The sequence below is a fragment of the Mirounga angustirostris genome, unplaced genomic scaffold (assembly GCF_029215605.1).
Source record: "Mirounga angustirostris isolate CCGP_5_RB_7025 unplaced genomic scaffold, mMirAng1.0.hap1 SCAF_2, whole genome shotgun sequence".
NCBI lineage: Eukaryota > Metazoa > Chordata > Mammalia > Carnivora > Phocidae > Mirounga > Mirounga angustirostris.
Window position 1 is genome coordinate 154,859,507 of NW_026991710.1, and position 25,900 is coordinate 154,885,406.

Sequence of the window (25,900 nt, forward strand, 5' to 3'; positions counted from 1 at the left end):
GATACCCCGCGCAGACTTAGCACGGAAAAACTTATAATTCCCCTTATGCTTTTTAGCAATTTAGAAGAGCTGTTAGATCCCCGTGACTATGTCTCGGTGATGGTGAGATTTTGGAGGCCCCCACGTTATGAACCACGAAACCCACGCTGCAGGATGCTAACAAAAAGCTGTTTGTATCTACCCAAAGAAGGGCGTAGAGAATCAGAGACACAAAGGAGAGCCTCCGGGCTAAAGAACCCCGACCGCTGTACTCCACAGCTCAGGCGAGGACTTCACTTTGCCTACGTAGACACCCACACAAGTAACCTGTGACTTCTCAGAAGGCCCAAATTCAGATCCTGAGAAGCCCCAGTCTCGACAGGGTATGGGCTCTATGTGGCGCCGGCAGCACCCAAGGGACACCAAGTCACGCGTGCCATTCAATAGATGTTCACCTCCTCAGGCCGGCTCAGCACATGCCCCTCGGGGCCCGTGATGCCCAGATCCAGGATCCTCTGCTGTTCCTGCAAGGTTTGAAGAAAGCCAGGCATCAGGGAGAGCTGGACTGAAAATGGCTAGAGATCTTTTACCCAAAAGTCACTCGGGCAAGATGTAAAAACGGCTTTGCTGACCACCCAGCCCTCATCCCAGGACCTCGGGAATAGAAGAAGGGTTCACTACCCTGTCCCCAGTCCTGCCTGAGCTCCCACGTGAGTTCAGCTCTTCCCCCGGGATGCTGAAAGCCCACATGTGCCCAGCCCTGGGCCACAGTGTCTGTGTCCCAGCACCGAGGGAAATGACTCCTCTGCGGAAAGGGAACAGGCTGAGTGTCCCACGGAACCCAGGGAGGCGCGGGTCACCAACATCCATGCTGCTGGTGAGACTGCCACCAGCCCCGTGCCCCAGGACGGTGGCACCAGGTCACCCTGCTTTTCCTCCTTGCAGCTGAGCTACAGAGCGGCTTCCCTTTGCAGAGCCCACCTCTCGCCCTGCAGGCCATGAAGACACCTCGAAGAGGAAAGCGCCATACCTCTGCAATGATGTCACCATTTTCTGCGTGGACTTGGGCGATCGCACCGATATCCCGGATCACGCTCAGGACTTCATAGATCTGAGGGGGAAGAGCAGAGGTAGGGAGGTCCATCTCCCTGTTCCTGAGTACAGCCACTCCCCTGCCAGCCACAGGGGTCAGAAACAGCACCCGCGGCTACTAAAGCCAGCTCTCTTGACATGCCCCAAGGTCAAGGCTTCTGGTCACCCGGGGCAGAGCAGGACCACTCAGGAATCAAGAGGCAGCATAACCTAAAGGACGCAGAGTAGGGGAGGCTCATAGAGGACACTCGGGCCTGCGCCAGGTTTGCCAAGAGGGCTCTGAGGACACCTCTGGGCCATGCTGTCCCACAGAGGCAGCTCCGAGGCTGACTCCAGAGCCTGGTGGAACACCAGTCCGGGGGGGCCAGGGCACTGGGGTCATACCCTCTCTAAAGGTAAACTTATGCCAGGGCCCTCATTCCACCAGCCATTTCCCACGAAGCTAAGGGCAGCTTCCAAGACAACAGCATTGGCCCCGATGTACCAAATGCCAGTGAGCTTATGCAGAAAAGCCAACTCTTCTTACCTGGGAATCAGTTAGCTGGAAGCGATCCTTGAAAGCCATGTACACGAGGAAGGAATTTACCCCTAGTGGACAGACAAAACAGAGAGGCGGAGACGTGACTTTAATCAATAAACCAAATAATCTGGAAGCAAGTAAGAACGGTATGATACAACGTATATGTGTATATATAGAGAGAGAGGAAGGACAAGAGAGAGACACAGAGACAGAGGTGGAGACAGAGAAAGAAGGATAGAGCAAATGGGGTAAAATATAAAGAATTGGTGTAAAAAAAAAAAAAATCTGGGAATAGGGTGCAAAAGTTCTTTTTAGTACCCTGACAGCTGTTCTCTAAGGTTATCAAAATTTGAAGTTGCCCATGTATACCCATCCAAATACACAGCAGTGTTATTCACAATAGCCAAAGGGCACAAGTGTCCACGGACAGATGACTGGATACACGAAATGTCATACAGCCATACAACAGAATATTATTCAGCCTTAAGCGGGAGGAAATCCTGTCACATGGATGAACCCTGAGGACATGATGCTAAGGGAAGTATGCCAGTCACTAAAGGACAGATAGGTAGGATTCATTAATATGTCAAACTTCTAGAGACAGAAAGTAGAATGGGGGTTACAGGGGCTGGAAGAGGGAGGGGATGGGGGGTTTTGTGTTTAACAGGTATGGTGTTTTAGTTTGGAAAGATTAAAAGTTCTGGGGATGAATGGTGTGATGATTGCACAACAATGTAGATGTTCTTGATGTCACTGAACTGTACATTTAAAAATGACTAAGATGGTAAATTTCATGTTATGCTGTATTTTACCACAATCTAAAAAATTAAAAAATAGGGCGCCTGGGTGGCTCAGTTGGTTAAGCGACTGCCTTCGGCTCAGGTCATGATCCCGGAGTCCTGGGATCGAGTCCCACGTTGGGCTCCCTGCTCGGCAGGGAGTCTGCTTCTCCCTCTAACCCTCCCCCCTCTCATGTGCTCTCTCTCATTCTCTCTCACACAAATAAATAAAATCTTAAAAAAAAAAAATTAAAATAAAAAAAAAATTAAAAATTAAAAATTAAAAAATAAAAACAAAAGTTGCCCTTGACTGTTGTGACTTTAAGAAGATGACGAATTAGAGATTCAGTGGATGAAGAGCTATAATAAATGTCTTTTCTTTGGTAAACAGACTGCACGCCAAGCTGATTTTTAAGAAACCTTTTTAAGTAAGAAAGGGTCCAACGAGCCGATGTCGCAATTCTCACCCTGGCATTTCAGAGTCCTTGTCACCTAAGGCACCAGACCAAACATCCCTGCCCCATATCCATCATGATGGTAAACAACTGTACTGACAACCTCTAGTCGTCCTGCAGCTTAATTCAAGCCACCTGGGGGTGCTGGACGCTGCCCCAGGGTTCAATGGCTCAGGACATCCCAGCCTTTCTCTCCTGCCGGCAACAGTTGCTATGGTAACCCTTGTGGGGTGATTTGAAGTCAATTCACTTTCAGTATGGAAAGTTAAACCCCGCTGAGCCTCAGTATTCTCAAAAGTAAGAAAGGTTAAGGGTTACCTGTTTTCTTTTAGGTGGGACCTTTGTACCAGAATCTTAGGATATCTAGTCCAAAACCCTCATGTGAGAGATGTTTTTGTTTTAATTCAGACTCATAAAACTTAAGTAATTCCCCAAGGTCATAAGACTCCAGACTTTCATTCTGGGCATTTTCTGCCATATCTGTGGATACCTACCATACCCATGCCTAGAGATTTCCCTCCTGCTATTTTACTCACAGCTCATGGTACTTCTGAGCTTAGAAGTCTCGAAACCTGAAAGCAATAGGTGCTTCCCTGACAGTTAAGATCCAATGAGGTCAACATGTCACCCTAGGAGTTTAGTCTATAGCCAAGCTCAAGAGGACCCCAGAAGATGATGGGACTCGGCGATACCACCTCAACTCCCAAGCTCCTGTGGACAAAACAATCCCGGAGGGACCTTAAGGTAGTCCAGATTCCTCCAGCCTCCCCGGGAATCTTCCAGGGCCCAACCTCTGGAATCCTACTCCCTAAAATAGTCCTATGGAATAAAAAAGACCTGGGGCACCTGGGTGGCTCAGTTGGTTAAGTGTCTGAGTCTTGGTTTTGGCTCAGGTCATGATCTCAGGGTTAAGCCACTTTGGGCTCTGTGGTCAGTGGGAGTCTGCTTGAGATTCTCTCTCTCCATCTCCCTCTACCCCTCCTCTCCTACTCTCTCTCCCTCTAAAATAAATAAATCTTAAATCAATCCATCAATCTTAAGGAAGGAAGGAAGGAAGGGAGGGAAAGAGGAAGGAAGAAAGAAAGGAGGAAGGAAGGAAGAAAGGGAGGGAGGGAGGGAGGGAGGGAGAGAGAGAGAGAGAGAGAGAGAAAGAAAGAAAGAAAGAAAGAAAGAAAGAAAGAAAGAAAGAAAGAAAGAAAGAAAGAAAGGAAGGAGGAAGGAAGGTAGGAAGGAAAGAAGGAAGGAAGAGAGAGGGAAGGAAGGGAGGGAGGGAGGGAGGGAGGGAGGGAGGAAGGAAGGAAGGCAGGCAGGCAGGCAGGCTCTTCAGGTTGTCCCAGAGCCTCCTCACCCTCAAATCTACCCTGGTTCTTATGGGTTTGTACAAAGAGCTTGCCTGAGTCGCCCACTCAGCGTCCTGGGCACCGGCCCCCACCTATGACTGCCCAGAATCATCACTGGCATAAGCATTCTCGGCCTCAACTCTGCAATCCGGCTGGGTGCAGTTCCCTCAAACCAGTAAGCTGTGAGCCGTTGTTACATAAGAACCGATCCCCGTGGTGAGGCTCAGGTTCTCTTGTCCGCAAAAGCTTCTACTGCTGCACTGGGTTTGGTCACCTCCAATGGGCACCAGCTGCAGTTCGACCCTCTCTCCTGGCAGGCATGGAGGTGAGGCACAGAAGGGATGTGCAAGCGCAATTCACAGAGCTGTCCTTCACAGAGCTCTGCTGGCTCGTGCACTGAACTGGGAATATCCCCAGGGCCGTTTGGTCAGCACAACCTACCGTGGTCCTTCACCAGGGCCTCCATCTCCTCCTGGATGCCCTTATGCCACTCAGTGATGTCCACGTGCAGAGAGTAGTCACAGCAGGACTTGCTGTCAGCCCATTCCCTCCACTGGTCGAAGGCTGCCAGCAGGCTTGTCCCGGGCTCGGGCACGACATGGTCAACTAGGAAAGAAGAGACACTGGTCGTCACCAACAGAAATTTCAAGGGCCACGGGCCAGCAGCCGTTTTCCCACTGCAACCTTGAACAGGCTCCTTGGGTTCACAATCGAGATGGTGATCTCTATAGCCAGCTTCTAAGAATCCACTGAAACCAGCGGACTCCCCAAGAGGAAGAAAGCAGAAAGCAGAAACTCGGCATGGCGTGATCACTCCGGTGAAACCACACGCGCACCGCCCGGATCTGCTCGCCCAGCTCAAAGGGCCCTGAAAGCACGTACCTCGGGTACATTTCACGGACACTGAGTCCTTATGGACAATGGCAGTGTCAGATGGCCGGCCGGGGCTGCCAACCCTTCCCATGTGTTGATAGCTGCCAGTAAGACACCCCCACCAGACAGCATGGAAGCTGAAGATGCTGGACCACAGCCACGCAGACTGGGGCTTTGAAAGGTTCCCGGCATATCCAATCTCTCCGCACCGCTCATATTTCTGCCGCATAATACCACTTTGTAATTTAAGGGAGATCTTTCGTCTTAAGAGTTCAAAGCGTCTTTTAAAACGGTGGTTATTGTTATATTGTTACTGAGTTAGGCTGAGATGGAGGACAGGGGACTTTGGACTCCAGCTGACCTGCGTTGGTCTCCTGGCTCCACCACCTACCAGTAACGTGCTCTTGGGTGCTCTTGGGTAAGCGGCTTAATCTCCACCACCCTAAGTTTCTGGAGTGGTTTAAAATGGGGATGCGAACTGCCACACACAGTTCTTAAGAGGATTGAATGAATCAGCATATCTATCGATCTTTTGTCATTCGCCTATTTAAATCTTCCAACAGTCTCCCCTTGGTCTTAAGATAAAGAATCAAGGGGCGCCTGGGTGGCTCAGTCGTTAAGTGTCTGCTTTTGGTTCAGGTCATGATCCCAGGGTCCTGGGATCGAGCCCCCGCATCGGGCTCCCTGCTCAGCGGGAGTCTGCTTCTCCCTCTCCCACTCCCCCTACTTGTGTTCCTGCTCTCGCGCACGCGCTCTCTCTCTCTCTGTCAAATAAATAAAATCTTAAAAAAAAATAAAATAAAATAAAGAATCGAGCCCCCAACAGGGTCCACAAGAGTCTGCCCAGCTTGGCCCTTGCCTACCTCTACAATGTACAACATCACTCTGGATTATCTCCCACCTTGCACTCTGCTCTCCAACCACGTGGGCTATCTTTCAGTTCCTGCTCCCTCCTGCCACAGGGCCTTTGCAGAGATACTGTATCTCTATGTCTCAGAGAGCTCTTGCCCAGTTACCCTGATGAGGAGAGGTTTGCCAGAACAATTACTCCCCATCTTCTGCACAGAGACACTAAAATATGAAGTGAAAAGACTTTTCCAAGGTCAAACCAAACTTATGCCACAAAGAAGATAAAACCCAGGACTCTAGACACCTAAAGCAATGAATCATTCTTCTAAATAAAATATTAGGTTGTCTACAGCCAGGTAAGCAATTCTCAGCTAAGAAAATGCCAGCCCAGGAACTCTAGTGAGCTCAAATTTCTGAAATGGCTCAAATCTTGCAGATGCTGCTGAACAATAATCAACTGAGCTTGGTTTTATAGGTCTCCAAAATGTGGACCTCTAAGCTGAATTTTCTTTTGATGAAATGTACTTTTTTTTAATAAGTAACAGTATATGTAACTAAATGGGTCCATGCACCACTGGTATTGTAACACATAGAGTATTCTCTAGTGAAAGCAACGAGGACATGCACTTGTAAAGCAAGTTGGTTCCATCTGTAAAATGCTAACATAGAAATCCTGACAAAACAATTCCAATTTTCTTAAATTGTGTCCGCCCCCCCACACACACACAGGAAGAAGAACGGGGAGTGGGAGGGGGGAGAGGAAGAGGAGAGGGGAGGAGGAAGAGGAGGAGAAGAAAATATGACTCTGTGGCCATCACAGAATCTCCGTAGTCACGTCCCTGGCTTCATCACCCATCCCACCACACCAGCCTGCATAAGCAGCCAGATGGATCTTCTTAAATCTTCCCCCAGGTCCCACCACTCTGCTGATGAATCCTTCAGTAGCTGGCCACCACCCTAGGAGTCAAATTCAAATCCCCTCCCTTGATCCTGCAGATCGGGTCTCATCTCACCATGTACTCTCCACCCCCTTGCCCTGCTCACCACCATCAGCCCCCAGTTTTCATACCTTGACCTGCCTGACTCCTCCCCACCTCCAGGCCTTCATACCAGCAGTTCTCTCTCTCTCTCTGGAAACCCATTCCCTTGGCTCTTTACTTCGGCATCCCCGGCTCCTTGTCACTATCCCAGGGTCGCATCCCCATCTGCAGTAATTTCTGCCCCGGTTCCTCTCGTTTGCTATCTGACTCCCCACTAGGATGTAAACTCCCTCAGCACAGGGATTAAATGCTTGGAAAGAGGAAGTGCTCGATAAACGTTTTCGGTAAATGAATGAATGCTCCCTTCCAGCTCACAAGATCTGCACAGAAGGAGCCCAGAAGGAGGTGCTCTCCCGGGAATGTGACCAGATTTTCCTGCTCACCCACAAGTATATGTAAGGTCGTCTGGTGCTAAGCTACTCAAACTTGAGTGTGTTTAAGAATGCTCTTGAGAGCTTATGAAAACACAGGTTCCTAGACATCATCCCCACAGTTTCAGATTCTGTAGGTCTGTGCTGAAACCTGAGAAATTGCATTTTTAATAATCTCTCTTGGAGCGGATATGTCTGCCTTGGACCACTGTGAACATCACTGAGTGCAAATCTTTTCCCACTTACTTCTCCTACCACCTGAATTCACTCCTGCCCATTTTACCATGAGGGTCCTGTTGTACGACCCACCAGCATGATCACTTACAAAAAAATATCAGGTTCCCTGTGGCTGTAATACGATGGCTTCCCTCCATTTCCAAAAACAGCCCCTAGAGTGACAAACTCTTGCAAATTCAGGATGCAGACAAAGCTGAGGGCTCCAGGGAAATCCACATGTTTCCGCTAAGAACTAATGACACTCAAGAAACGCGGCCACGAAAAGCCTCCTCGTGTTTTCCCACAGTCCTCTTTCCATAGGAGCTCTCTCTGGGGAAAAGCTGCTCCAGGGAACAGGGCAGAATGTCATCCTCGCTTCCGGAGGGAGAAGAGATTCCCCACTGAAGACACAAGCCTGCAAAGGATTTGCCCAGAACTCGCAGGCCTTTCCTCTGGTGATTTTCCTAAGCTATCTGTCCCTGCAAGAGCCTGGCTCCTGCCTTGCAGCTAACTTTTTCCGCTCATGTAATAGGTGAGAGAAAGCTCATCAACCCAGCCTTCCATCAGGAAGGGAAGAGAATGACCCTGGGGTCAGCAAGCTGGTTCTTGCTGAAGTTCTGCCCAGCTGTGTATACTCTTTGGGAACTCCATTTCTTCATGCATAAAACATGGGCAGTGAGGGCTGCCGGAGGTTTAAGAAAGCGTGTACGAGAGCACCTGGCAAAATGTCTGGCACACACTGAAGTTTACATTCCTCAGGGATTTCAGCGGTTTCAGTGGTAGGCCCATGAATCTGGTCGATGAGGGAGCCAAGAACATGCCCCGGGACAGTGGCCTGAATCGAGGGGTCACAACCAGGGTGTGGAAGTGCCTGCATCTAGAAGACACCAGCTACTTCCAAACAACTATTATTACTTCTCTTAAAACTGTCAAAAGACCCCCAATTTTTTTTTAACAGTGTTATTGAAATGTAATTCACATACTACACAATTCGCCCATTTACACTGTATGATTCAATGGTGTTTGGGCTAGTCAGAGAGTTTGTGTAACCATCGCCACAATCTAATTGTGGAACATCACCCAAAAAAGAAACCCCATACCCGTCTGCAGTCCTTCCCCATTCCCTCCTAAGCCTGCTGCTCCCAGTCCCAGGCAACCACTAATTTGCTCGCTGTCTCTATAGATTGGCCCCGTCTGGACATTCATGTAAATGGAATCACACAGTATGTGGTCTTCAATGTCTGGCTTCTTTGACTCAGCATCATGTTCTCAAGGTTCATCCACATTGGAGCAGGTCAGCCCTCCATTCCTCTTTACTGCCCTGAGTGCTTCTGGTACCCTATTTTTATATTTATAGGATATTAGCAAGGTGCTGGACTCAAAAGAAATAAGTTGCTCCTTGAAAATTCAAATACAGAACTCCTCTGGAGTTTGTAGGATTTAGAAGACCCTACGTTTTTAACTTTTTACTTTGAGGTAACTGTAGGTTCACATGCAGTTGTAAGAGATCCTCAGACCCTCCACCCAGTGTCCCCCAGGGGTAACATCTTGCTTCATGTTAACACGACATCACAACCAGGACGTCCGCCTCGACACAATCCAAGACCCCAACTTTTTAAAAGGCCAGCAGTTGGTGTTTGTGACCAGCTCTCAAGGGGCCAGAGTTATTGAAAACACAGAGGTGCCAGAAAAGTCATCACTGCAGTCCCTGTTCGGGAATTGAGGTGGCTGAGCAGGAACCCCATCCCAAAAGTCTGCTGGGGAGAAGCAGGTGGAGCAGGAGAAAGAGGGGGATGGCCCTGCTGGGTCCCTCTCTGGCCCCAGGCTCTCTGAAGCCTCATACATGGTTGCACGGAGGGCAGTAGTTCTAGAAACTCCATTTAGTACACACACCACCCCGCACTCCCCACGGCATTTACTCTATCAGAATTGCCCATCTCCTGCCTCCCCTTCCAGAATCGTCCCTGCCTCATTCTCTAGTCCCTGCACTTAGCTATCTGTGCGTCTGCCTGCCTCTCCCATTCTCGACCTAGATGGAATCAGCGGACTTGAATTAAAAGCAAACCATCAGGAAGACAATGGTTCATCCATGGGGCATCCAGCTGCTACCTACTCAGCAAGATGCTGGGTGACCTATTCAGCAGAGAACGGCTTTTGTTGGTGGAGAGATAAGAGCCTCTGGGAGCGGCCCCCGGCCTGCCAGTTAGAATAACATGGTTTTGTTCTGGAAAAAAGCCGAAAGGGAAGAGAAAGCACCTGCCCTTGGGAACATAAGGGGTCCCCCGAGGAGCAGTGGTGGAGAAATGGAGCGAACACCAGTACCCAACCCACAGGGTTCCAGTGAGGTGTAATGAGTTAGCGTGGGAACTCCCTAGAAGATGCCTGCTACGGAGCCGTGCTCAATAAACACCAGGAGGGAGACAGTGACACTCCTTTGTACGGAGAACTACCACACGTAAACCCCGTCAGGAGGTATTTCATCTGCCTCTAAAGCACACGCTTACAGGGCTCCGTACTTGCCTTGCACAAACGTACTGCTTCTCCAGCAATGCCAAGAAGCATTTCCCACAGAGCTGGAACCACCTGGAATGTTTGTGCCTGACATGCTCATCTACAAACCAGTGAGAGTATCATCTCCCAGCACCTTTGTGAGTGCTCAGTGAGGTGGTATTAGTTAACAACAAAGCGCTATTCCAGTATGAGCACATCCTCTTGCCTGTGTCCCCCAGAGCACCAAGCAGAGGGCTGGCATACAGAAGGTGCTTAATAAGCAGAGGAGAGACCAAACGTCACACATGCCTCTGGCAAGAAAGGTCCTTGGCTCACTCTAGGACCAGAGCACCGAGGAACCTCTTCCTCCAAGAGGCCCAGCCACAGGGCTCTGTGATTGAACACTTGATCAGTGGATCCCTAGCACTCCCTGGGAAAGCTCTTGGAGCGCACAGCTTTCCTGTCCGTCTGCCATATAGACTCACTGCGGCTGGTTGCGAAATCCCAGCCCTCCTGAATGCTGGCAAGGGGACTCACCACAGTGACTACCTTTAACCTAAGTGTAACTCACACGCTTCAAAACGGGAGGAACGGTAAAAATAATCCTTATCGAATACTTCCTATGTCTGATTCGATTTTATGCAACTTTCGTGGATTATCTCGTTTAATCCTTACACTGGCCCGCTACGATTGGAGCCAGTGGGGGTCCCAGTTTTCAGGTGGAGAAGCTGAGGACAGTGGGGTTAAGTAACCCGCTCATATTCCTTAAAATGCAGAGATGCAGGGCGACCGGGTGGCTCAGATGGTTAAGCGTCTGCCTTCGGCTCAGGTCATGGTCCCGGAGTCCTGGGATCGAGTCCCGCATCAGGCTCCCCGCTCTGTGGGAAGTCTGCTTCTCCCTCTGCCTCTCTCTCTCTCTCTCTCTCATGAATAAATAAATAAAATCGTTAAAAAAAAAATGCAGAGATGCATACAGAAGGTGTGCAACATTCATACCCCCGTGCCTCAGCCAAGCAAGGCCCTTGGGAGAACTCTAGGAGGTGGTCAATAACGTGGCCATAGCCGGTAAAACGGCTGACCAGCAGAGGTGGAATTCGAGCCCAGGAAGTCTGACTCCAGAGCCTCTACTCTTAAAAGAGTGGAGAGGGCTGGATCACTGAGATGTGAAATGGAGCCTTATCCCTTTATATTTTATAACTACAGCATGTAGCTCAATTAATTCAATAAACAGGAAACTGTATAATTAGCCTAACAAGTCCAGGGATATTAACTCAGGCTCCTAACTGCTCGACCTTGGAGGCACCAGGGTAGTCCCCTCATTTCTCTCTCTGCCAAACTTTCTTTAATGTAATCTTGCTTCTAAAGCTAAACAAGTACAGTCATACAAAGTAAGCTGAGCCAGGAGTAATTGTTCAGCATCCAGTGATCACTGCTAGAATCATTAAGCCAGAATCTGGAGGGAATAAGGGCTGAAGCGAGATCCAGTAAAATGTATTTATAAAACAAGCAAACAACCTCTGACGTGATCTGATGATCAATCAGCCAGCTTCGGAGGAAAACAAAGAGGTAGAAGGTACAAACCATACCCTTAAAATGTTGAAAATCTAGTTTGGGGGGGAAAAAAAAAGACATTCAAGAGTGCAGGGAGGAAGTGATGTTGCTCCATCCTCAGGCTACCCTCACCCTGCCCTTCTCACCAAGCTCTGCAAAAAGCTGAATGCTGTTGATGTCCCACTTTGTCACCTCCCATTCACTCTCGGCCCACTGCACCCTTGGCTTTACCGCGCCGACACCCCCGAACGAGCTCTCAATTCTTCCCATCCCCTGGGGACCATCACCGCCCTCCGCTGCATCCTGCTGCCCACGCCCGCCCCAGCTCCCAGACAGCACTCCGCATGTCTGCCTCTGCTTTTCTCTGAATAACTGTCCCCTGGTCCCCCTTGGGCCCCAACGTTTTCAATGCTGGTGTCCCCAGGAGCTCTGTCCGACTTCATTAAATTCCACTCACATGTCTGACATTTATTCAAAAGGTCCTGAGCCGGGGATCTGAACAGCAGAACCTCAGGCCCTGCTCCAGCTGGCCGGCACAGGGCCCCTTATTTCTTGCTCTTGTCTCTTTTCTGTTCTCCTTGCCCCCAGCCATGTCCTCTCTTTCTCCTTCCTGATCTTCCTCCTCCTTCCTCTGCTTCCTGCAATCTTCCTCAGTGCATCTTGGGCTCAGCATTTGACAGGTGACAGATCTGGGGACTGGGACTCTCTTCAGTCTCAGGCAAATCCTGGGATAAGCAGCTGGAAGCAGGACTAGAGCACCTGTCAGGGCTGGCTTCTGCCACGTGAAGGGAGCTGCCCATCTAAGAGCTGGGGGTGGGCACCAGGAGCTTCCCACCTGCAGTCCATGCCTCCTGCTCACCCATTTCCCTTCCTGTGGCCTGCGCCCACCAGAATGAAATTGCCATTCCTTCCAGGCTGCTGGAAGATGACTCTGGGAGTCCAGGAGCTAGAGCTGGAGTCTGAGGGTGGGAAAGGAGAGGTGGGGAGCAGGCCAGAGAAGGCCCAGCTTCCAAACCCCAGCATTCTTTCTGATGCTGAAGACAATCCTGGAAAGACATCCTGAGCTTTCCTCCGTCTTCACAACTTGACAGTGGCATAACCAGAGCTCCCCCCATCAGAGAAACACATCCACCCCTCCAGAAGTATGTAACTTCATACAGCCGTTCGCATTTATTTGATGGCAAGAATATCAGCCTCCCACGGGCACAGCTTTTCCACAATTCACAAAGTGCTGGCACAGGCCTTACCTCACTGGATGCTTACACTAGGGAGGCAGACGTGTTTCCGATGCTGACATCACAGACCAACTGTGGCGGTGAGACTTGCCTGTAGACAAGCAGACACCAACTCACAGAGCTGGAGTCTAACCCCCACCTTCCTTTACAGCCTTTACGGATGGCCACCTTCTCGGCGTTTCCATGAATACCACTCCCCTCAAGTCTTCAAACCTAGGCTGTTTTCTATCATCGAAAACAGCTGCAGGTTCACTTACATGCACAGCTAATGACCTTAACCGAGTGGACAGAGGAGGAAATGGCCAATGTGAGCCGGTGACAGTCAATTTGGGATGTCAGATAAAAAGCTTGTCAAAATGTCCGCACCTCGTACAACCCTTTTCTTTGAGGCCTGGCGTAGCCTGCACCATGGCCTAGCGAGCACATGGCCCGCAAGATCAAAGGCCAGGCTAATGAAATCTGTGTGTGGCAATAAAGGGTCATTTATAACGTGTAAATCCTCTCAGAGTGACAAACCACACCATGGGCAGAATCCTCTCCCTGACTTAGCAAGGGCAGACGTGGAGAGACTGCGGGAGTCTGAGAGCCCATCTGTAGGCAGGACAGGCTCAGCCTTCCCAGGAAGGGCCCATCAGAGTTGACCAGGGGGCTTGGGGAGGGAGAGAAGAAAGCCACTTCCCCAAGAAGCGTTTATTTCAAAATCAGCCTCTGGGGTAGGACTTGGTAGTTTGCTCTAAATTCACTCAGAAAGGATGTGCCTGGGCTGCGTAGTGCCCACAGGGAAGGTTCCCTCAAACCATGAATGGTGAGAACAAATCTGTGGGAGCACTGCTTAACCACCAAGAATGCTTAAAGGCCTTCAATTGTTGGTGCGCAATGATGCTCCTGAGTGCCCGGGAGTCTGTCTTACTGATAGGGGTAAGTCTGGCAGACTCTCCATGAAGACTTATCAGTGGCAAGAAGCAGGTTCAGATCCAGGATGCTTAGAAATTGCTCTTTTTACTGATGAGAAAATCTGAGTCCCAGGGAAGTTTCAAGAGTTGCTAAAAGATACATGAGATGAGTAATACCAGAATTAATCCTAGGTCTGAAGCCAAAATCTGTGCTCTTGCCTTTACTTTATATATATATATATATAAAAGGAGAAAATAGTACCTATAATCCCACCGTCCTAATAGTAGCCATGAATCTTTTTCTCTATCATCTTCCAGATCTGTCTTGTGCTTATATTTTATACGGGGATAATGACAGGGCACATTCACATTTCCTTAATTCCATGTTGCCTTTACAGTCTTCATAATTCCATTTTTTTCTAAGAGCTGTTTTGGGAGGAATCTCCTATAACTTTCTGAACCATCCCCCTCTGTTGACCCTGTAGACTGCTCCCAGTTTTCCCGTGTTACATAATGTTCTCAGGAGCACATTTACGCAAATACCTCTCCCCTCTTCTAGGTGCTTTTCTCTGGAGAGGGTCCTAGAGCTGGGATGAACTAGGGTTCTTAATAGAGATGACCACATACATTCCAAACGTGTCACCCCTTCACGCTGCCACCAGCAACACGTCAGGATGTCACCCCAGCCAATGCTGGTATTTTCATTTTATTTGCTTACCGTTTAAGGGGGTAAGAAACAAAGCTCTTTTCACTCTGCTATGCTGTCTTCTCTGTTTCAGATAAATGGCCACCTTCCAAGACCCAAATCGGGAACTGAGTAATACACGAGAGACCAGACCAACCAGCTGTACAAAGAAGTTACTGACAATCTAACAAGAACATGATTAAATGGCCACATCCACCATCTTAGCTCTGGTACCCCTCAATCCTTCCCCCAGCTTTGTCCCGGGAGGCCGAAGACGACTCCCACTAAGGCTGCCTTGCCAAGCATCCGAGATGTAGGTAGGGCAGCGGCAGAGCTGGACAGGGCCCAGACCCCCCAGCCCCAGGTGCAGAGAGAGGCTGAGCTTTGTCTCAGCTCCATGTATGTTCACAGGAAGACAGACACTCAAGAGGAAGTGCCATCCCCAAAGCACGATGATGAAATCGTGGCCCGGGGAGAAGGTGAGGAGAGCCAAAGGTGAAAATCCCAGCCAAATTCGTTAGAATGCAAAGCTTCAAACATCAGATCCATGGAGACGCTCTCCAAGAGATGTTGAAATCATTGGCTAACAGCGGGAGAGGTTTCTGTTTCCTGTAATTAGACAGGCATTCGGAGTCTGAAGAAAAGCCAGGTTTATGGCATCTCCTATCCATGCACCGGTGGGAGAACCACAAAGTTGGCTTCAGGCTAGCGTTTTGATCCTGGAATTCCTCGGAGGAGCATCGTGAAGTCCTGGAGAGTGACTCCTCCCTCCAGGGCTTCACAGGCCCCGCGGCTTGCTGGCTCTCAGATGCCCTGCTCGGACCACTGGGCCTCAGCACCACCATCTGCAAAACTGGGCTCTCGCTCATGAAGGAAATGCCAGAGAACCAGGGAACAGTGCTGTGTGGGGAATGGTCTCTGATGCTGTAAGTGTCCATGCCGAATGTGCTGGAAACACAGTGTGATGAAAACTCACAGGCAGGGGCGCCTGGGTGGCTCAGTCAGTTAAGCATCTGCCTTCAGCTCATGGTCCTGGGATCGAGCCCCACATCAGGCTCACTGCTCAGTGTGGAGCCTGCTTCTCCCTCTGCCTGTTCATGCTCTCTCCCTCTCTCTCTCTCAAATAAATAAAATCTTTTTAAAAAAAAAAGACAAGAAAGGAAGAAAAAAAAAACCCACAGGCAAGTGTGCCGCCAAGGTGCAGGATCCACAGCTCACCTGTCGGGCTTGAATCCCCGGCCCTACCACTGACTAGGTTCTAGGACCTTAGGCAAGTTACTTAAAAAAAAAAAAAAAAAAGTGCCTCAGTTTCCCCATCTGCAAAATCAGAACAGCAACAGTGACTTCTTCCTAGGATAGGGGTTAAAAGCATGAACTCCATAGTCAGACTGCCTGAGTTGGCACCCCAGCTCTATCATCCATCCACGAGCTGTATAACCTTAGCAACCTTGTCCTTCTCTGGGCCTCAGTTTCCTTACCTGTAAAATGGAGATTTATTTAATGGCACCCACTCACAAGGTCGTTATGAAATGGTATTTGTAAAGGGCTAAAGATAGTGCTTGCACAAAAGGTCTTATATAAGCATTCGTTAACTTAAAAGCAAAATAGGATTGTCTTGAGGATAAGAGTCTGCTTGAACCAATTCCTGGCATGAAGTCAGCCTTCCCTAAATGTTCCACTTTACTGAGAGGTATCACACAAAGGGGCCAGGGCTTCGGGCATCTTGGGGGTAGAGAATCGAGGAGGCCGAGGGTATTCTCCAGTGCTGCAGGTGGGCCAGGGGCAGAGGAAGGGCTCAGCGGGGTAGGCTCAGATAGAAAACCCACGAGGAGTAACAGGATATGGGAAGGGACAGGAGAAAGCCCTTACTGAATGGAGGAGGCCACAAGAAAGGCATGGAACTTTAAGTCTTTTGCATAAAACAGAGTAAGACCAAGACAAGCAAAACAGATCTGTCCTGTTGATACAGCAAGTAGGCACTGGCTATAAAATCCAACACAGTAAATGCTAATGCAGGAAGAATCAGAGACCCTCTTTCAAGCAACATAAATGTAGACTTTTCACCACCCAGGGAACCTCCCTCTCCAAACCCCTCCTAAACCCTGGATACTACGATGGAAACAATCTTCCTATCAAATGGAATGTATTAGGAATGAATAAACTCATCCCCATTTTATTATGAGTCAAATACAAGAAAAACAACCCAATCAGAACAGAAAACATAAACCATTAACAGAGTCCATGTAATTCCAATCACAAGCAAAGAAACCTGGGCCTACCCTGGAAACATCACTTCAGTTAAGTCTCCAGCCGGCTTCTAAAACATTGAAACGATTTATATTTTCAAAAACCCCTAGGGATATATATGGGCACCACAGGCTGGGATCCAGGATCTGGTTCTCCCCGGTCCCCTTTGGGGAGTAAAGGACCTAGCTAGCAGGAGGTGAGCTTCCTAAGAGTTGCTAGCAAAGGCAGCCCAGGGGTCTGCAGACTTCCTGAGCACACCTGCTCCCATCAGCTCTGTTTACAAGACCCAATATCCTGGACACCCGCATGCAGACGCAAGAGTGTGCACATGTGTACGTGTGTATGTGCGTGTGCACGTGCGTGTGTATGCCTGTGTGAGTGTGATAGGGACTTCGGGGTAGGAGGTGAGCTCCCTCCGCCTCCCGGGGCCTTCAGGCTGCTTTAAGGAAATGGGGACTTCCCTGTTTTTACCACAAAGTCTGCCATAAAATAAAATCCAGACTATGAACAAATTACAGAAAGAGTGCAGGAAAGTAAGGAGCCACAGGGACCCTCAGGGGTCAGGGCGCGACAACCTGCAGGGTCTCCGTGTGGGGCCTGGTCCGACTCCACACCTAGGAGCTCCACCTCCAGAAAGGGGCGGCAGCTAGCTGCGACGGGCCCAGATGAGGTGGCCGGGGAAACATGTGAGTAATGACACTTCCTCTGTTTGTCTCAGCTTTTGGTTGCCCAGGGCTACCGGACCACAGTTTCAGTGCTGGCTTGCCAAAAATAAGAGATTACAGGGCTGTGTGGAACATCACAAAAAAATAAAAGTCACACTGCAAGGCTTTCACGTGCAGAGTGGGTTTGTCTCAGTTTTCCTTCCTGCTGGTCCCTCGTTGGAAAGGGAATCCAACTATAAACTCAAGGACCTGCAGCTTCCTCGTTAGAGCCCAACAGAAACCCATGTACTCACATACATAATGGGTAGAACTGTGTCCAATGCTACAGCCGAAGACCCAAGGTCAAGGTCAACAACAGGAAAAAACAGGAAGCAAATTAAAGAAACAGGGTCATGTTTACATTCTTATTTAAGTAGCTAATCAGACAAACCCTATGACCTGATTACAATCATCTCTGTGCGGAAATAGGGTCTTAAACAATGTTCACGCCCACTGTATTTCAGGACATCATTTATGGACACACACCAAATAATATAAAAAAGACAAGAGCATCTAGTTCAAATAAGAACCGACATGTACGCAGGACTCTAATAAGCTAACGAGCAGCTAATCCACCCTTGTACAAAGTTGCTGAGACAATCTCCCTGTATCTGGAGAAGAACGTTATCAGCTATTGGATTGGAGCTCAACCCAGAACAAAAGCGTGAGGGGCCTGGTATCTGTTCTGTTTATTCCAATGTTACACAACTGTCCTCCTTGCATCCCCTCCAAAGAAAGCTGCGCAGGGAAGAGTTGGTGATGTCATATGTTGACTGGGCCCTATCTAGAGCCAACATAATTGACGCGTGTTTTCCTCCTAGGAACCTGGACTGAATTCAAAAACATAGCATAACATCTCTGGAGTCTGAACCATGGTCATTGTACCATCATGTGCTCTCCATCTCAGGCTGAGGGCTAACTGTTCAATGGGTCTTTTTCCCCTAGTCGATTAATAAGTCTCTGAATAACAGCCAATGTATCTGGACAATGAGGTTTAAGCCTGATAAGGGAACCAGTTGTTCAGGCAGTCTTTTTTTTTAAGAGAAGGAGAGACAGAGAAAGAGAAAGAAAGCGTGTATGCACTAGAGCGGGGGGGCGCAGAGGGAGAAGGAGAGAGAGAATCCTAAGCAAACTCTATGCTCAGCGTGGAGCCAGACGCAGGGCTCGATCTCACGACCCTGAGATCACAACCTGAGCCGAAATCAAGAGTCAGATGCTCAACCAACTGAGCCACCCAGGCACCCACAGGGAGCCTTTCATTAAACCTCACAACTGTGTGGGTAGTTGAAAGTTCACCAACACCAGCCTCCACCACTGTGCATAAAATTCAAACACTTCCTCACATTATGTTCTCTTCCTTCCCAAGAACGACAGGGGTAAGAGATAATACCCAGATGCAAAGGAGAGTTCCAAGGAAACTTTTCTTTTTATAAAATTCCTTTAAGTGAAAAAGTACTTAAATGCCAAAAACCTGGAAAACAAGAATTTAGGGAAAACCCAAAATTCTGTTATTTCATCATCCAAAGAAAATACATACTGATGTATGTCTACCCAATCTTTATTCCTACCCACTTACACACCCGCTTATATATTCTTTACAAAAGTGGTATCCTAATTTTAGTCTGTAAATTACATTTCAATAAAGCTCTTTTTTAGAAAAAGTAGTATGAAATTGGACATAGTGATCATGGTCTGCTTTCTTCCATCAATATTCAATATACTACAATATACTGTGAACATGTTCATATTAATATACATTTCCCACTATGGTTTTTAATGACTACACCCTACCTTTTCCTACAGATGGCCATCATTTACTTAGCCTATCACCTATTTTGCTCATTTAGCTTGTTTTTAATTTTTTCTCATTATAAATATTACAATGAACACCCTTAGAGGGAAATGTTGCACATCGGTAATTCAGAGTCAAACGGTATGAATATCCTCTGCTTATACATTGTCAAAGCTCTTGTTAGATATTGTCTTACTGGGATGCCTGAGTGGCTCAGTCGGTTAAGCGTCTGCCTTCTGCTCAGGTCATGATCCCAGGGTCCTGGGATCTGGTCCCATGTCAGGCTCCTTGCTCAGCGGGGAGTCTGCTTCTCCCTCTGCCTGCCGCTCCCTCTGCTTGTGCGCGCTCTCTCTCTCTAACAAATAAATAAATAAAATCTTAAAAAAAAAAAAAAGATATTGTCCTACTGCCCTCCAGAAAGGCCATATTCAGCCTCAGTTGCAGAGTGCCCATTTCACATTAACAAGGTATTACAATTCTTTTCAATATTTGAACATTTAGAAGGCAAAAACTTAGCTCACTGTTATTTTAATTTGTATTCTGCATTATTCAGTTGAATATTTTTTCATAAGTTTAATGGTAGAATTATTTCTTCTTTTATGAATACCATGTTCATATCCTTTAGTTTCCCTATTAGTGTTCATCTTATTACTGAAATGTTAAGATTTCATATTTTAAATGCATCAACCCGTTATCGTATTTTGCAAATCTAATTTCCTACTTCTGATGCTCCTTTTAATTATTTTACTCTGATGATGACTCTTTCATTTCTATGTTGTCAAATGTCTCTGTCTTTTCTGATTCTACCTCCGATAAAATATCTAAAGTACAGGACTCTTCATCTGTATTCTCTTCTGGTTCTCTTTTGACTTTGTTGTTTAAATTGAATTTAACCCATCTGAAAGATATTTGGATATAGGATGTAAGGCACAAAATTTACCTTTCTTTGTTTTTCAAATGGTTAGCTATGCCAGCATAATACTAGGACTGTGCCATCATTTCCCCATGAGCTTGAAATGTTCCTTTTTTCATACACTAAATACTTAGACACAGTTGGTTCCACTTATGGATTTTCTGCTTCATCTCATTGATGTAGATGTCTCACCCAGAGCTAGTGTCATTCCACTTTATGACATTTTTTATAGTTTTTAAAATATCCCATTAAGCATGGCTTCCTGCCCTTCTTCATTATTTTCTTTTAAAATATTTTCTTGGCTTTTACTGTCTGTGATTCAGTCAAGTGTCAAAAAGCCAAAATACCTTTTGAGGTTTTCCTTGGAATCACACTGAATTTATAGATTAATCCTTAAAGAATTTGCTTCTTTACAGTATTAGGTCTTTCTATTCATTAACATAGTATTTTTTTTTTATTAATGTCTTTTCTCTGTTCCCATATGTAAGAATGTATTCTTATAATTCCCAGTTATTTTATATTTTGTAGGCTATTATGAATGGGATTCTTAAATTATATTTTCTAATTGGTTACTTCTGGCATAGGAGAAAGCTGTTAATTTTGAATACATATTTTTAAACTGGTCATCTTAATAAACTTTCTTCTTAGATCCAATACTTCCTTCAGTGAATTCCTTTGAATATTTAAGGCCATCCAACAAATAACAATCACTTTATTTTTCCTTTCCAATATTTTCACTGCTTATTTTTCTTGTCTTATTACACAGGCTAGGACTTCCAGAACAATGTAAATAACAGAGATAATAATTGGCATTCCAGTCTCTTACTCAGCAGGGAGGGAGACACTGAAGTATGTGCTGGGTCAGCACTAGTATTCCTGCCCAAGTTCCATGGCCCAGAGACCTGATGCAAAATTAAAGTTCAAAGCAAAGAGAAGACACCGGCTTCTACACACTTTCCACAATGAACAAAAATGCCTTTGAGGAACACGTAAGATACCGGATACTAAAACAGACCAAATGAAGACAATGCTAATATTTCCTATGGTAAATACAAGACTTAACAGGGAAAGGGTAGAATGGAGATGGTCAGATGTCAGACTTTTCCTGGGACCTACACTGAAGGAGTGACAAAGCATAGTGGCCATGGAGCCCAAGGGGCAGCCAGGAGCTGATTTCCTAGCTTTGTGCTTCCTCTGACTCCAGAGGAGGGAGATACATTCTCTCACGCATGTATTCACCTCCTCTTTCCCCAACTGGGCCCATTTCCCCCTCCTCTAAGAAGTCTTCCAAGACCATCCAGATGGAAACTGTCCACTTGCCCTTCGGACCTGGTAGAGTACTCATCTGGCTTTCACCTCCTCCATGGCAGAATTTCCAAGACGCAATGACACCTCACTCTCCAAATCCGGCCACCTGACTCCTCACTCAAGCTCCATAAAATTGCCAAAAAATACTTCTACTCAGTCAAAACAAACTGCTCTCAGGGAACGGTGGTTATAGAATTTCATTCAGCACCTGTCTCTTCCTACTTTCACACAACAGTGAGAGTCTCAGTCATTTGGTCCCCAAGTAGAAGGAAGACTTGAAACATGAACTTGAATGAGGGAGGGTGGCAACCACAGTCAGATAGATACACTAACAGCACTAAGAAGGATAGGAAGGGAGGAGGCAGGAAAATGATGAAATGGAGACAAATATTCCCAACAGCTAGAGACCATTTGTGGGAGTTGTTAAAAGCCCAACTCTATGAAGGCAGCACGGTGCTCTAACATAGATCCTAACAATAACCCAGAGGCATCAAGAAAGGCTTAAATTATTCGATTCCCTTCACTTAGAAGGAACCAGGCACTACCCCTGAGGAGGTTTTGTTTTTTTTTTAATGCATGAGAACAGCAAAGAACATTTATTTCGTATTATTTTATTCTGTTGTTTTAAGTAAACTCTATGCCCCACGTGGGGCTCGAACTCACAACCCCGAGATCAAGATTCACATGCTCTACCAACTGAGTCAGCCAGGTGCCTTTGAAGAGGTATTTTTCATCAAAAGAGTTAAAAGTCCTTTTGTTTTAAAGGGCACAAAGGGGCCTTTCAGAAAGGAAGGGATTAGCATTTATTGTGTGCCAAGCATATGCTCGGCAGTTTGTATAATCTATCAAATTTAAGCTGCACGGTAACCTTGAAACCTCATATTACATATCAGAAAAATGTGGCTAAGAATTGCCATATGATTCAGCAACTCCACTTCTGGGTATGTATCCCAAAGGATCAAAAGCAAGGACTGCAACAGGTATTTTGCTCATAGAAGATTGCTCACAAGAGCCAAAAGGTGGAAACAACCCAACACATGCCCGTCAACAGATGAGTAGGTTGAAAAATACGGCGTATCCATACAATGGACTATCACTCAGCCTTTAAAAGGAAGGAAATTCTGACACATGCACCAACATGGATGGGCCCTGAAGACCTTATGCGGAGTGCAATAAGCCAGGCACAAAAAAAGACAAATATGTATGATTCAACAATTCACAGTCAAATTCATAGAGACAGGAAGTAGCATAGCGGTTGTCGGGGGCTGCAGGGAGGGGGGCCAGGGAGTTAGTGCTTAACAGGTGTAGAGTTTCAGGTTGGGAAGATAAACAAGTTCTGGAGATGGACGGTGGTGATGGTTGCACAACAATGGGAATGTACTTAATGCCGCTGAGCTGGACACTGAAAAATGGCCAAAATGGTAAACTTTCCGTTATGTATGTGTTAGGGCCTTTAAAAAAAAAATAAAATAAAAAGGAAGAAATAGAAAACTGTGGCTCAGAGAAATAAAAAGCACTTGCCCAACTGGTGTGCAGTGAAGGCAGGACTCAAACACCACCCAGGCAAATCCGGAGCCCATCTGTCTGTCACACCTCCCCAGGACCTGCCCGGCGCCTAAGGCTGCAACTCCCGAAGACCTGTCCTTGCACAAGGAGGGTTTCCCGTCAATGCCCTGGTTCTGTGCTCCAGGAACTGACTCTCTACAACCTGGAGTCCCTCAGCATTGCCTGTGACAGGACGGGCTAGATGGTGATGATAAATGGAAGGGAACAGAAACTGGAGAGTAGCGGGGAAAAAACAGGTGGCGGGGGCTCTCCTTTGACCACAGGGATCAGAGGCAACACCCCTGACCCCCCCAACAGGATGCTCTCTACAGTGTACCCTTCCCCACCAGCCTCCACTCCCCACTCCCGTTCCTTCTAGACTCCTCCCATGCCCTTCAGGCTAAAACTTGTTTTTTTTTTTAAATACCCAACAATACTGATTTACTTATTCTAAAATTCTAAAGCATGCCAGACTCTTATTTACCAGGTCCCACATGCCTCAATCCATTCATCCATGCCTCACTTTTGTCTGGACAACCTCCTCCTGCTGCCCACCCCACAACCGGACTCTAGGGCAAAATCCTGACCCGCCTTCAAGCCTCGGCGGAAGTCTCCCCCTGACCCTCTCGGGCTGATTTTAAAGACTTCTTCCCAGTTGCCCCTGAACCTTACTGTTGGGATTACCACATTACATGGTGAGCTTTCATTTGTTGGTCTCCCCAAGAGCCTGCAAGTTCTTTGAGAACAGGGACCACAGCTCTAATGCCTAGACGGGTACCTACCAAGTGGCATAACAAACATCAGCTGAATGGATGAATGAACAGGGTTTTCTTAGCAGGGGAAACCACAGTGCTAATTAACTTTGTTTAAACAAAGCAATAGCTGTGATGCCACCGGGAAAGTGACCACATCCTCGTTATCACCCTCCACCAGCCCACATGAATGCAGCCTCAGCCGCCTAAGCACAACACTGTCAGTTCTCGGATCCAGCAGGTTCTCATCGCCGTTACATCAGAAACATCCAGAAAGCAAATGATGGAGCCACTTCAAATCCAGCGCACATCCTGAAACCACATTCACATGCCTGATGTCCCCCAGCCCGATGACAAGAGACCCAGCAACATGCCACCAGATGACCAGGACGTGAGTCTGCTTCTGGCCTTGTACTAGCTGGGTGGCCTTGGGGAAGTCACTTAACCTCTCTATTCTGCAATTTCCTCATGGGAAGGGGGGGGGAGACATTTCTCACCCTATCTTACAGAATGTGAAAAGGAGGGTCCCGGGAGAGAGCGGCTGTGTGCAAAGGGCTCTGTAACTATCAGTGCAGAAGGTAATTATCTGGCCTATGTATGGGGTGGGGGGGATGCCCATCTGAGGCAGGAATGGACTGGCCCGGGAGATCTCCAGTACTCAGTCAGGAGTTCCCCGGGCCTGGCAGGCTAAAGAGCCTCTGCCAAGTTCCCTCCCTGGCACAGGGCAGTGACCTGTCCACCCCACCATAAAGCAGAATGAAGGATGGTCACAAAGGCAGCAAAACAGGACTCACTCTGGGCCATGCAGTGAGACAAAAACCAATCTGGAGGGGGCAGAGGCAGCCAACCAGGACAGTGAACACTGCTTTTCTGGGGTAGACCTGATTTTAGTGATTCTGTCTCTTAGAGAGGAGCATCCCTGTACTTGTCACATCAGATGCCCGCATGCAGGACTAGGAAAACATACTCAAAACCAAGTTCTCACATCACAGATCAAGACAAGTGTGACTAAGAGGCAGTGAACAAGCAAACTGGCCTCAAAATAAAGCCCTAGAGTCAAACCACAATGACATATCCCCTCCCCGCCCCCACCCGCCCCCAGCTCCCCGGATGGCTGTGATCAAAACAACAGACAATAACAAGTGTTGGCAAGGCTATGGAGAAATTGGAGCCTTCCTACACTGCTGGTGGGAGCAGAAAATGGCGCCACTAGCGAAGTTTGGCAGGTCCTCGGAAAGTTAAAGATAGAATTAGCATAAACCCCAGCACATCCTCTCCTGGATATATACCCAAGACAAGCGAAAACATATGTGCACATACAAATCTGTCCACCCACTGAACATTATATCACTCACAACAGCCACAGAGTAGAAACAACCCAAATGCCATCAACTGGTCGACAGATGAGCGAAACATAGTCCATCCATACAACATGCTACTCTTCAGCCATACAAAAGAATGAAGTGCTGATTCATGCTACGACAGGCATGAGCCTTGAAAACGTTCTGCTAAACACAAGAAGGCAGACACAAAAGGCCACATGTTATATGATTCCATTTATGTGAAATATCCCAATCCACAGAGACGGGAGAGTAGCTGAGTGTCTGGCATGAGTTAGGGGTGGGGAGTAGCTGCTAACTGATATGGAGTTTCTTTGTGGGGGTGAACGTTCTGACATCAGATGGTAGTGATGGCTGCACAATTCTATGAATATACCGAAAACCACTTATTTATACACTTGAAGAGTAAGTTTTGTGCAAACCAACATATAAATAATAAATAATGAGTGAGCGAAGGAAGGAAGGAAGGAAGCAAGCCTGAACTAATGAGACTGTTACTCAGCATCTCTTCTTGATGAAATTCCTAGGAACAAGCAGAATGGATAGGCAGGTTTTTGTGCAAACTGCCTTCAGGACAAAGAGAATGAGAAAAGGCAAGGGTCAAGCCAATCCATAAAGAGGGAACACAATCAGGAAAATAACATTTTCTGGCACAGTCATGGGTGGAAAACCCAACAGTCGCTACAGGCCACCTTTAACTGGCGAGGAGACAATGGAAATCGGGGATTTATGTCATAGAAACAGAAATGTTGCACGAAACATGGTCTCGGGATCATCTGACTCTCAGAACTGAGACATAAAAGTCATATGCCTACTCACTCAAGCCAAAGGCAGCAGGAATATAGTTGGATAAAAACTTTCCGACCCCCTAGAGAAGAGAATCTATTTCTTTTTTATTTATCAGCTTTTCCAGTCTGTCTTTCTAAGGCTA

General features: G+C 47.3%; 1 protein-coding gene across 1 annotated transcript in view; it reads right to left on the reverse strand.

Annotated features, from left to right (window-relative positions):
- DPYSL2 (dihydropyrimidinase like 2) overlaps window positions 1–25,900 on the reverse strand; it is a 69,135-nt gene that overhangs the window by 24,372 nt on the left and 18,863 nt on the right. The window contains exons 4-7 of the mRNA XM_045880050.3: window positions 4,607–4,771; window positions 1,598–1,659; window positions 1,010–1,090; window positions 435–503 (exon numbers count right to left, since the gene is read on the reverse strand). Of these exons, the coding sequence (XP_045736006.1) occupies window positions 435–503; window positions 1,010–1,090; window positions 1,598–1,659; window positions 4,607–4,771 (377 nt within the window). The remainder of the gene's footprint in view (window positions 1–434; window positions 504–1,009; window positions 1,091–1,597; window positions 1,660–4,606; window positions 4,772–25,900) is intronic.